Source organism: Cinclus cinclus, chromosome 7 (assembly GCF_963662255.1).
Source record: "Cinclus cinclus chromosome 7, bCinCin1.1, whole genome shotgun sequence".
Taxonomy (NCBI): Eukaryota; Metazoa; Chordata; class Aves; order Passeriformes; family Cinclidae; genus Cinclus; species Cinclus cinclus.
In genome coordinates this window covers 14,728,163-14,740,557 of record NC_085052.1, presented here as the reverse complement: position 1 = coordinate 14,740,557, position 12,395 = coordinate 14,728,163, and the positions used below count along the sequence as shown (strand labels likewise).

The 12,395-nt window shown below is 36.6% G+C and overlaps 1 protein-coding gene across 1 annotated transcript in view; it reads right to left on the bottom strand.

The window, feature by feature from the left end:
• Positions 1 to 12,395, bottom strand: part of KNDC1 (kinase non-catalytic C-lobe domain containing 1) — a 56,887-nt gene that overhangs the window by 37,336 nt on the left and 7,156 nt on the right. The window contains exon 3 of the mRNA XM_062496349.1: positions 11,430 to 11,488. Coding sequence (XP_062352333.1) covers positions 11,430 to 11,488 — 59 coding nt within the window. The remainder of the gene's footprint in view (positions 1 to 11,429; positions 11,489 to 12,395) is intronic.

The window sequence follows — 12,395 nt, the reverse complement described above, 5'->3', positions numbered from 1 at the left end:
TTTTTTTAAAATTATCAGACTAAATACTGGAAGCAGTAAGCAAGGTTAAGGAAAGCTTCCGCCATCATGTCGTAATTTTGTATCATGATTGAAATACACTCCAAAAGGCTTCAAGTTCAAGTTACTTGCCTTGTTGCATGCCATTTTAGAATTATTTAACACTACAGGAAGTGAAATCAGAGAACAGTAATGATCTGCTCTAGTTTCAAAATCTGCCAATCAAAAGATCGGGAGAGGAAGTAAAAGCTCCAAGGGTACCCAGAGAGCGTGACAGAGGCGTTGCTGTATCACTGCTTGGCAGGCTGAAGAACTGAACTTCTCCAGGAACTCACATTTGCAGAAAAGCACTACAGGAAAAAGCTGACAAAAGAGCTTTTGAATAGTGACTGCACAAGTATGTAGCAATTACAAATAATGGGTATTTATATTTTGTACTGAGATTTCACCAAATTCAGAATTGTAGGTCTTCCAAAGAACTGAAAAAGACTGACCATAATACAAGTAATACTTCCTGAAAAATATTTCTGATTAAAGGACAAGTTACAGAAATTGTGTAAAACAACTCTTGGTTTTGATATTCTTACCTGACCCTTATTTTACTTTGGGTATTTTTATCTTGTCTTTTAATTGAGGTTGCACAGATATATATAATTCCACCCTTTCACAATTCAAAGTATTTAAAAGTTCCATAAATTAAAGCTTCAGTGTGATTTTAAACCACAAAGTTTTATAAAGAAATTCAAGGTAATGCCTGAGAATATTACTACTGGGAGAAAACATTTAATATTTACCTATGTCATTTTTCTATGTAGTCACTCTAAAATGTGCTGGTTTTATGCAAAAGAAAGTCAGTAATATTCCTCAGTATAGGTCTATTATTTTCAACATTTCATTACAAATGGACTAAATGCCTTTCTGCATAACTGTAATTACTGGAAGGTGCTACATTAAATATTAGCTTAATGTTCATTTGGCACTCTGGACGCTTTGATAATTAGTCTGCAGAGTGTGCTAGTAGAGCACAGCCACTGTAGACTATTCACAAAATATACAGCCTAGCTCAAAGTGGTTAACAAATCCTGGAATGTGCATTTTCTCCTTCTAACTACAGCTAACTTTGCCTGGAAAAACTTGTTCCCCAAAAGACTTAAAAAAAAAATAATGGGGCTCAAAATGCATCTACAGGTCAGATTTTCTCACGGCCAAAATTTGCAGGTTATTTTAACTCTCAAATTGTCTTTTAACTAACCTAACAAAAGTAAGTGAAAGCTTTAAAGTTCGTTGATGTTGTTAGGCAACATAAGGTCATCAGTTTATATCACAAGACACAAGGCTTTGTTACCTAGTCCCTTCATTTTACTGGTTCTGGTTTCTGTGACCTCTATTTGTATCATCCAGTTTGAACTGAGAAACACTGCTTGGGACATCAACCTAATCTCAGTTTTATAGTTGTAGGCTTCTTGTCTGTAACAGTTCATGCTAAGTGTTTCATTTCCATGAATTTTTCTAAAGTTTTATCCATATGCAACCTTTTTCATCTATGTTTTGCAGCAAGAATTTTCACATTTTACAGCATAAAAAGGCAGTATTTTGTTTTAATCCACCCATGTACATCTCATTGTTGCCACCCACTTCCTCATTCCTGAGAGGTGACACTCACTCCATGGCTGCTGCCACACTCACAGATTTCTAGCAGAGTTTATCACTCAGGGCATTGTCTTCCAGGCTAAATAGTATTACTTGAAGTAATTGTTTCTTTTAGAAATGCTGTTTCACCATCTGCTCCTGGAAATTTATGTCACTGCTAATTTTGTCAGGTTGGTCACTAATATATTCTGACACTCTTAATTGAGTCAAATTTTTGGTAATTCCCCATAAAGAAGAGTTGCAATATATGAACCTACTGAAGGTCCGACAAGATTAAAACATGTTCCAAAAAAATGTACATAGCTTTTTGGCTATGGCTTTCTTTGAAAAACTCTTTCGTATCTTATTCATTTGCAAACATTGCAGACTTTGGGTAGCATTTCTATGTTTTGAGAGATTTGAAAAATATCAGGTTTACATTCTTTTGTAAGATTTTTCATACTTTTTGGTAAGCCTCAGGGCTTCTTTTCAGATCTTCTTTGACAGGAGATACATATTGTTTTTCAAAAAATAAATCATAAGATACACTTACAACAGTCTCTGTTATAATAATAATGCAAACATTATTTTAACAGCAATAGATTTTAGCTTTCCATATGACTCTGTTGATTGCTGTCCATAGAGTATTTGCCAGCATCTATAGCAGTAATCACTTTAAAAAGAAATATGTCCATTCAGAACTATACCCATAAACGAAGATAAAAAATTCAAATTTTTCAAATGGACCTCAATACAGTTTCAAAAAGCTGTTATTACTTAAACTACTGTACTAAAGACATACCTTAAGCCACTGATGGCAACCTCAGTAAAGACTCATCTCCTTCTTGGAAGTCACATGAAGATGAATAAACACAGAATCTTGAGCAAATTTAAACCATGCTATTTGCAGAAAATTACTCATGCATTTGCAGAGTGAAGACACAAATTAAGAACAAGTTTCTTACACTTCCATCCCACTTTTAGGCTCGCTTAATCACAAAGACACCCCAACACAGATGAGCAGGACACCAATTGACTCCCCTCCTGCATGACTGAATAAGTATAATTATGACAGGTAAGGAAGAACAAAAAACAAACAAACAAACAAAACAAACAAAAAACCAAATAAAAAAACAAATAAAAACCAAAAAAAAAATCACATCCCATTAAAAAAAAAAACAAACACCTCTGTTGAAGACCTCAGAGGTTTAGATAGCAAAAGTTACTCATATTTATCTTTAAAGCTTCTTGAACAATGGTATTTTTTAAACACTTCTTTTGAAATGGAGTTTTATGTGTCACAGCTTTCCTTATGATTTATCAGCCATTAACCTCCTTACTTTTAAGTTACTTGCCACAGGTAATTCATTTATCACTTAATTAAGGTAACACAACTTATTCCCTGTAGGCATAGAAACAAGGAAGCCTGAGAAACTGTTACGTGTGTGCTGAGCAGACTGACTCTGTCTTCCCTCAACTGCATAGGATTTCTTTTTCATTTTATGGCAAATACAACGTTATTCATAGGACTGAAGTTCCTTATTTAAAAAAACCTATTCTTTTATTCTTAAGCCTAAGAGACGGTGCCTACTGGTCAAGTCTGTCACTCTGACCAAAGCATTCACACAATTCTGAGGAATACTTATTACACACTGTGGAGGTAAAAAACTGAATTGCAGCACTTCCAGTTAAAAACACTACAGGCCAGTACACTACAATAGTATCCCAGTTCTTTTACCATGACATGAATCAGTGACACCCAGACTCTGACACATACAATATTCATTACTGTACAAATACCATTTAACTCTTGTTTAACAAAATAATCAACGTAGATTTCTATTTTGTTTTTCCTATCAGGATCATATATAAGATGAAATGCAAAATGTAAAAAGCTGGTTGGACACTTCTGTACTCACATCTCTGCATAATATCTTGTTATGATGACACTCAAAAAACCAATTTTCACAGAACAGCTGGAGGTGACAGAAGCAGCCAAGGAACAAGTAGCTCTCATTGTATATTACAGGAATGTAAACATTTGGTGGGGGAGGGTTGAGGGCTGATTTCAGATTAGTTATGATTTCAGTTTGATTGTTTCACAGGGGAATGTTTTCTGCAGAAGTAAACCTTGCTCCTTCACTACTCAAGCACAGAAGCAGTACTACAGTTAAGAGAAAGGAGAAGTCTGCTTGGTGTTTTTGCTGGTTTTGTGGGGCTTTTTTCGCCTTTTTTTTGTTTGTTTGCTTGTTTGGGTGTTTTGTTTGTTGGCTTCTGGTTTTGATGGTTTTGGTTTTTTTCTGGGTTGTTTTATTTTTAAACTTGGTGAAAGCGCTGAAAATGTCACGAATCCTGGAGTAGGTATATACAAAGAGATTAATTCAAAATGTGTTGCAAGATCATCTAAGAAAAGTTAAGTCACACTCAATACATTTCCCAGGAGACACTATCCTCAGCTTCAAAAGCATGTTTGCAATTATTCTTCTGAGGTTTCCTGAAATGCTGTAAGGACACTGACATGTGAGTGACAAGCATTTTGTCAGAATTTTGAAGGCTGTGTTGATTAAATCTCAAAAACCTAATCCTCTACAATCATCTAATTCACAGTGGAAACTGAACTAGTATTGAAATTTTATCTGGAGATTAGGAAGGCATCTACCATCTACTTCTAAGTCAATCGTTTCCTGAACCTTTCAGAAGCAGGGGTATTTATGAATGTTCTCACATTCTGGTGAAATGGCTCTATTTTCAGTTCATGCAAGCATTAAAAATTAATTGCCATTGTTTCAGTGAGTAAAATTAATCCAGATCCAGAGCAGCAACGATCATGGATCTACTAGTGACCTGAATAGCCACGTAGAACAGACATAAAAATTAATGAAAGAGGAATCTTTTGATACAAAGTATGATAAGGAATAATTCCATGTTGCCTTTAAGGGCTCAGGCTTACATTTCAACAACACTGTTAACCATTCTAAGGAGTCAGTGATGGAAGTAAGTGGAAAGGACTGGAGAAAAGTTCTGCAAAGACCAGTATGATGATGGATCCATCAAAGAAATGAGTTTGAATGGGTAGCACCAGAAACTGACAGATAATAATATGAGGACTAAAGAAGACAATTTCATCCATAGCTGAGAAAGTATCAGTAGTAATGAGAAGAGTTTGCATGGAAGAGGCTGGAGACAAACAACTGAAACAACAAAACATTTGTGCATCTTTAGCATTAAGAAGCCCAGAGATTTATGACACTACATGTATAACAGGAAAAAACATTTTCTTCTCTTTTCCATAGTCTTTTGCCCATGATGGAGACCATCCACAAATTTATCCAACACAGCCCTTCAAAAAAAGTAAATTTCAACTACAAGGACCACCTGTTTCAAAACAGAGCACAATCCTGTCTTCACATCCAATCTTTTTCTCACAAAACAAAAATTATTAAATAAGATACTTAAATTCTTTTGTACATCAGGGCATAATCTTCAGGAATCTTAGGGGGAAAAAATATATATCTTAACTTCAATAATGTTTTCCTATAAGAATCTTGTACCCAAATAAGGAAGAAACCTAAAATTCTATTTGTTTTCATTGACCACGTTACCTGTACAGCAATTTTTCTTCCAAAGACATTTTTCTCCCCAGGAGACAGACTATTTCCAATAAAAATAAGTCAGTCTGAAAACCTGTTTCAGATTTAGAGGCAAAACTGTAGAAATACTGGCAATGTGCTCCAAATGTTTGCTAGCAAAGACCTAGATGACAACTTTGCAACCCCGACTTCAGGACTAAATAAGAAGCTGTAGGTTTTTGAGGTAACCAAATTATTAAGATAGCCTAGGCATTAAGAGAAACAAACAAACAACAACAACAACAAAAAGACTGCTATATAAAAAAAATCCCAATAGCCTCATTCTTCATTTTGTTAACTTTATGTATAGCAACTAAAGGGTGTTTGCTCAAACAACTGAGTTCCTGAAAGGAACTTCAATTGGCAGTGATGCAAAAGCAAGAACAGGAAGATTCCATTTGCTCTTCTATAGCACAGTAGAGGCAGAGGTAACCAAATGAAAGTAATTTATTTTTGTCACTGAAGGAAAAGACAGCTTTAAATAATGCCCAGAAGATCGAATGCTTTAGACTACAAGAGGAGATAAGTTACTATTTGCTGATGACAAGCCTTACTGCTGTTAGATAGAATTAGTCTCAAGGGGAGACTACATGAAACTAAGGGAAACAGAACTGAAGAAAAAAGGCACTAGGTGTTTCAAAAGACTTGTTTCCCACGTCAGATAAACACAAAATCAAAAACCCCTCTAGGAGAGCATATGAAAGTTTTCTTTTTTCATCCTGCACTGAGGGCTAAAGAAAGAACAGAACAATAGAGATAATCTCACAGTATTCAAAACTACTGCTTTAAAAGACTAGCAAAGTCACAAAGACAAGCCTTCCTTTATACTGTCTGCTGTTTAGATTTGGGAGAAAGATGAAGGCTTTCACATTTAGAGAAGGACCAACAACTGAGACACGAGCACTAGGTTAGTAATGATCAGCTATTGAGAAATACTGCAGCATGAAACTGTCTGCCCAGTTTTCTTCAGTGGGCCTGACATAGATAAATAGACAGATATATACACTCACAAACCCTGAACCTTTATCTATTCTGCAGAACACTGTTGCATGTGACACTTCAACCCGTGCATTTATATATATACAAAATTTGTATGTATGCTGCATTTATCATTCCAACTGCCTTATCACATTTCATAGGAATAAGCTATATAAATCTTAATTTAGTATTCAAAAGCAATGTAATAACATTTTATTTTGTATCTTTTTTATTTGCAGCAGTTCTACCACTTCATGTACGTTTGTTTACTTTTAAGGTTGCTCAAACACACTGATTTTTTTATATAATATAAATCAACTACAGCCCACTGAGAACTGCAAGTTGACAGTCATGACATTCCAACAAAGACAGCGACAGCACTCAGCCTTTTCCAGCTGTGATTCCCTCACAGGTGAGAGATCAGCACACCCCACTCCTGTCCTGATAGATAAAAGCAAGAACAAGTTCTAGACGAGAAAGAGAGTCAGTGTGAACTTCCCCTTCTCTAACCCATATTTCCTCCTCCTCTTCAAGGTAGTATTTAACTCAGTATCACAATTTCAGTTCTTTTAATTTCTGAAGGTTTTAATCCTGACACACAGTGAGACTTTTGAACTACTGCATCTTGTCACCTCTAAATAATGAAATGTCATTAATAGAAGTATTATCCAATCTCTTAGATTAAAAAAAAAAATACACAAGAGTGAAAACTCACAGATTTCTATTACAAAGGTTCACCAGAACAAGCAAAACTGAATAGACACATTATTAAAACACTATAAATGCAAGCTCACACATGGTGGACATTGGTCCTTCATCTCACTGAAAGCTCATATCTTAGAAATGTGGTGTTTCACATCAATGAACCTCTGTATGAGACTCAATGGCACTTTTGTGATGCAGACAAATAGCTATTTGAAACTGGTTTGAGACAGCCAATGTTTTTAACCTGAGGCAATCTTGTATTGTAGTGATAGAAGTAAGGCTATTAATGAACTCAACAATATTTAACTATTCATGTTGAGCCTCTCATTGGTCAAATTTCACAAGTCTAACACTGTACTGCTCAGGGCAAGAAAATGAAATAGGAACCATTTTCATCAGGAAAAAGGCTAAAGTTCTTCCTATTTAGAAGGCAAAATCAGGGTACATTTTAAAAGAAGCCTCAAATACATATTTTTACATCTCAGTCTCTTCCTGCCTTTCAAGAACAGAAAAATTCACATTCTTTGCTGTTCTCTACAGTATGATGAGTAGAAAATTATAAAATTAGATGCTAGTCTTTATAGTCCAGATGTCTCTAACTGACTTCTAGCTGAAGATTCAGTGAGAACAAAGATGTGGTCAATACTTGCAACAGCAAATTTAGGCACAACTTCCACCTTAGAGGAAAAGCAGAAACTGAGATCTTTCCATCAACGCAGGCAAGTGACAGCTTCAGTCATCTGAAAAGTTACTGAGCACAGTTACATCACATGCCTGCATCTGCATTAAGAAAAGAAGTGCAAATGATAGTAAGTGCACTGTACAGAAATTCACCTTTTCCTGGCAGTTACAGTATGGATCATAACTCTAAAGCCTAACTCCTATTCTCTCTCTCTCTCTTTTCAGCACCAGCTCTTAACAGTACATGTACTAGAGCACAATGGTAATGGAGGTCTGTAAGGAGATGGCACAATTAGAGGAAAATCAACATGAACAGATAGGGAGGAGATTCTCTGCTTTAGTTCAGTGCTGTCCTAGAGCCCCGCAGTACCTGCTTGGCTGCCTTTCTGCCCTTGTACTGCAACCATGCAAACACCTGGAAGAGGAGAACATACCAGAAGTGGCCTGCTCAATTCTACTCCAGCCACTTAGCAACACAGTGACTTCAAGGTCTCTTCAGATGCTCAGAAACTGCAACCCTTCCTCCAGGTCCACAGGATGGAACTGTGGCAGCACTAAAGTCACCATGGAAAGTTCAGCTGCACTTCACTGTTGGTACCACAAACCCCTCACACAGCTAATTCCTTCTTAACCATGTTTCTCTCTAAAAAGTCTATTCTACCTCAATACTGAAACTGAAGGGCTAGTTTTCACCTTCCAACTCTCAACAGTAGTTAAAGCTGGTGCTATTATTCCTACTTTACATTCCTACCTGAGAGCAAATCAGGAAAGAAGGCACCAGTCTAAAACCAACCACATGAAATCAATTACTTTTCAGTCTTGTGCACTGTCATTTGGACAAAGCTTTAGATCTCTTGCTATTTGAAATTCCAACTAAAAACTGACATCTTTAATAGCGTTGTTCAGACACCAGGACAGAATGCATTTCAATTTGTTTCCTGTGTCTATTACCCTTGTGTGCTAGTGAGTGCCAGCTAAGTTTAGCAACTAATTACGCTGGAGTCACAATACCATTAGAGGTCTGGATCAGTAATTCACCAAGCAGGAAACAAAACATCTCTTGTTGAAATAACTGTAGCTTTAATTAAAGGATTTTCAAAAAAAGAGCTTAAAGAGGAAGAAGTCATCCAGTAGCCATACAAACCTCATTGTGTGCATCCATTTTAGAAGCCACAAAATAGGTTGCACTCAAATCAAGCAAAACCTCTGGCTGACATAACTATTTTAAATCAGCTGAGCTTTGACACTGGAGTAACAGCTGTCAAAGATCATCCTGAACATAATTAGTAGTTCCAAACTTTATACTGAAATCAGACAGTTTCAATACAAGGATTACTTGTCATTGTTCTAAACAAACCAGACCAAGCAGCTGCAAAAACACTCCAACAAAGAACCACCAAGTCAAGTCATCACCAAGGAAGGAGCAAGCAGTAATACAAGAGACTTGACACCCCTGTAAAAACGGCAGCTTATTGGAATCAAAGAACTTCATAATACTGAGAGAGCACAACAGGCCAGGAGATGTATTTAAACACTACTATTCTGCTATTGCAATAGCAAAAGGCTACAGCAGGGGTAAGGCGATAGGCAAAAGTCTCAAAACTTTTGGAAATGAGAAGAATTATTAACACCAAGAAGGAAATGGCCAACTTGGAAAGATTACAATATTATAAAACCCTTGAAACAAGTATCTAAGCATTAACCCATTGCATATCTTGGAAACTGCAAAAGTAAAAATGAGCAGAGATCAGCATGGAATCCTTGACAGAGAAATTGGTCTGGTACTAAAGCACTTAAAAATTCAACCAAACTCTACATATGCCAAGAGGCAAAGCTTTGAAAGTTCCACAAATAGTCTGAATCCCACACATGTCTGGCCAAACGTACACAAGTCCCAGAGTAAAACAATACATTTCTGCCTTAATTCAGGGGAAAGCCCTTGCTTTTCAGTCTTGTATATTGCTCTAGGGTGGTCAGTGTGAAACAGCTAAGGCAGCAGGACGCTGTTGTTGCTCTGCTCTCCCTGCTTTGGAACACTTTCCATCTTGCTAGATAATGAAATAGCAGCAACATAGAGAAATCAGTGCACTCAGCCCTTACCCCACTGCACAAGAGACAAGGCAGAGCATGTCGACTTCCTTTCACACAAATGTGTACCTTCACTGACCTTTGCAAAAGGAGTAAAAGGGTCAATGTTCAGAGCCATTCCTGACTCAAACAGCTTTCACTGACTGTTTAATTGATTGTGCTGTGCTTGGTATTGGGATTCACTGGGGCTTAACAGGCTTGTATATGCTGCTGAAAGAGAAGAGTTAAACAACAAATCTGTACACAGATGTGTTTTATCCAAAAGGAATACAATGGCCTTGTCTATCAGATGGAACAAAAACTTCAGGTCACTTAGTACTACCATAGTCTTCCCAAATTCCTATTTCAACTTGTTCCATCTCCTTGGTATTTGAACCTCTTTCAGCATTTTATAAAGTATTTACTTTATGCAGACAAGTTCAGCAACTTCTAGGCAAGGAAAAAGGGTTGGTGGAAATCAGCTGGCCAAAGGAGCAAAAAAATGCCACAAAACTTGTGTTTCTGTGTCAGGCCTTGGAAGCATGTTAAGGGATGAAGAACATATTCATGTAAAATCTTAAGTCCAGCTTCAGAAGCAAAACAAAAAAAAAAAAACAAAAGCCAGTCAGCTTTGGGCCTCATCTTCCTCAATGACATCTGAATATAAAGACTTCCATAGTCACCAAGTTTACAGGCACTGCAGGCCACCTTCTAACAATTCTTGTCCACAAAGAAAGACTTCCCCAAAAACCATCATGGGGATGAGGCAGAGAGTGAACACAAAATCACTAGAGCTCTGCTGGCCTATTTAGATACATTAATAAGTAGGTACATTAATAAAGCAAAGCAACAACTGAATTTTTGCCTCTTTAACCTTCAATGACTGTACTATTTCATATTTTAATCTACCACCCTTCCTGCCTTATCATTCTCATTTAACATGTGGTACTTCACACTTCTGAGGCTCACTTCTCCTCTTCCTCCCCACCTCCCCCCATCAAGAAACACAGAACTATAAACATGAGACTGTGAAGGCTGGGCTATGAAAAGCAAAAGATTCTTGTATTGAACTATAGAGAACCAGATTTTTTAAATATACCTTGAATTAAAGGTGTTGCTAATTTAAAGCATTTGAATGATCTAAGATTACATGCCAGAAAAAATAGTGTATTAAGAAGAAGGATATTAAGCAAGCAAGTGCTCCTGTAGCACACAATGAGATGGTTGACTTGGGAGGCTAATGAATTAGTATAAACAATTTAAATCTAATTTAATTTAACAATGTAGAGCATTTGTGCATTGCAAAGCAACAGATAGCAATCTGTTTATTCATTAAATCAAAAATAAAACTGCTGATTATCCTTCCCTGAATTATTTTATTGAAGAGGATAGCAAACAAATTTTACATTTAGTCATAAAAGTTCACGGCTAGTCCCCAAACAAGCCAATGTAACTAGTGAAGGGTACCAGTGAACATAATATAGGCCAGCTGTGGTTTAGCACAACACATTATTCAGCCAAAATAGAGTCTCACATTTTAACAGTTAGTGAATGCCAAAAATTAATATGGCATTTAAAGTCTACTTTTTATTTCACAAAATATATCTAAACAGCACTATTTACTACTCACAATCTTCAGAAGTTCTAAAATTATATACCGAGAATGCTGAGCATTTGGTATAGCCAGAGGTACTAAAACTATTAACCTCCCCCTCTATTTTACAGATAAATTTATCAACTTGCCTCAAAAGTGTTACCGGTGATATCAAATTCTGGTGGAACAAAGGCACCTTCTGGATCATCTTTGAAAACAAAAGGAAACATGCCAGATTAGAAATTAGTAGTCTTGTTTAAAAAAAAAAAACCCCACAAACCAACTTGATGATACAAATTTAATGATACACTTCTATATGATTCAAAAGAAATTTCGTATAGCAGTATTTTGGTTCACTCCAATGTACAAAGAACTTGTGATCCATGTTTCTAGGGCTGGAAGTAAAATAAAGTGATGCTTCCAAACTTTCTCCAAGAAGGTACCATAACTTCCCTACTAAGAAACAAGACAGATTAAACAACCACAAAGAAATAAATTTAGCACATCTAACCACTTCTTGCCTTCAGGCATTTATGTTTGGACGCAGTTATCACCTAAGCTGGTGTGGCTCAGCTGTGCCTTAGAGGTTTGATTTGATTAATTGGACACTTCCATTCACTACTTTCCACTACAGACCTGGGTGATAAGGGGTCAAGCAGCAAAGCCAGTCTGAACAGCTAATTGCCTCTTCATCTACAGGCAGCTTAGAACTCTGACCTTTCTACTTAGTTTGTTTTACTTATGATAAAAGAGTAGAGGAAGTAAATTCCCCACACATGTGCTGCTGAGTGGAAAACTGAGCTACTGCAGCACACAATTCTGAGTGACGAAGTGGAAAGAAAAGAACATCTTACAACAGACTGATGCTGTTTCTGCATCCAAGCAGGTACACAGTATCACACTGCACTTAAGTCACATGAACCCAGTAAAGAATATCAAGGAATTAAACAAGAGCACACCTAAAAAAACTACTGTCCACATACATATCCAACTCACTTAGTCCATCCTTCTGGGAAGTCAGGACGATTGAGACGATTTACATACAAAAAAGTGTTTCCCTTCTCAATAATAAGAAAAAAATGGTACGTTCAAAGGCACAGCATAACTGTCATAAC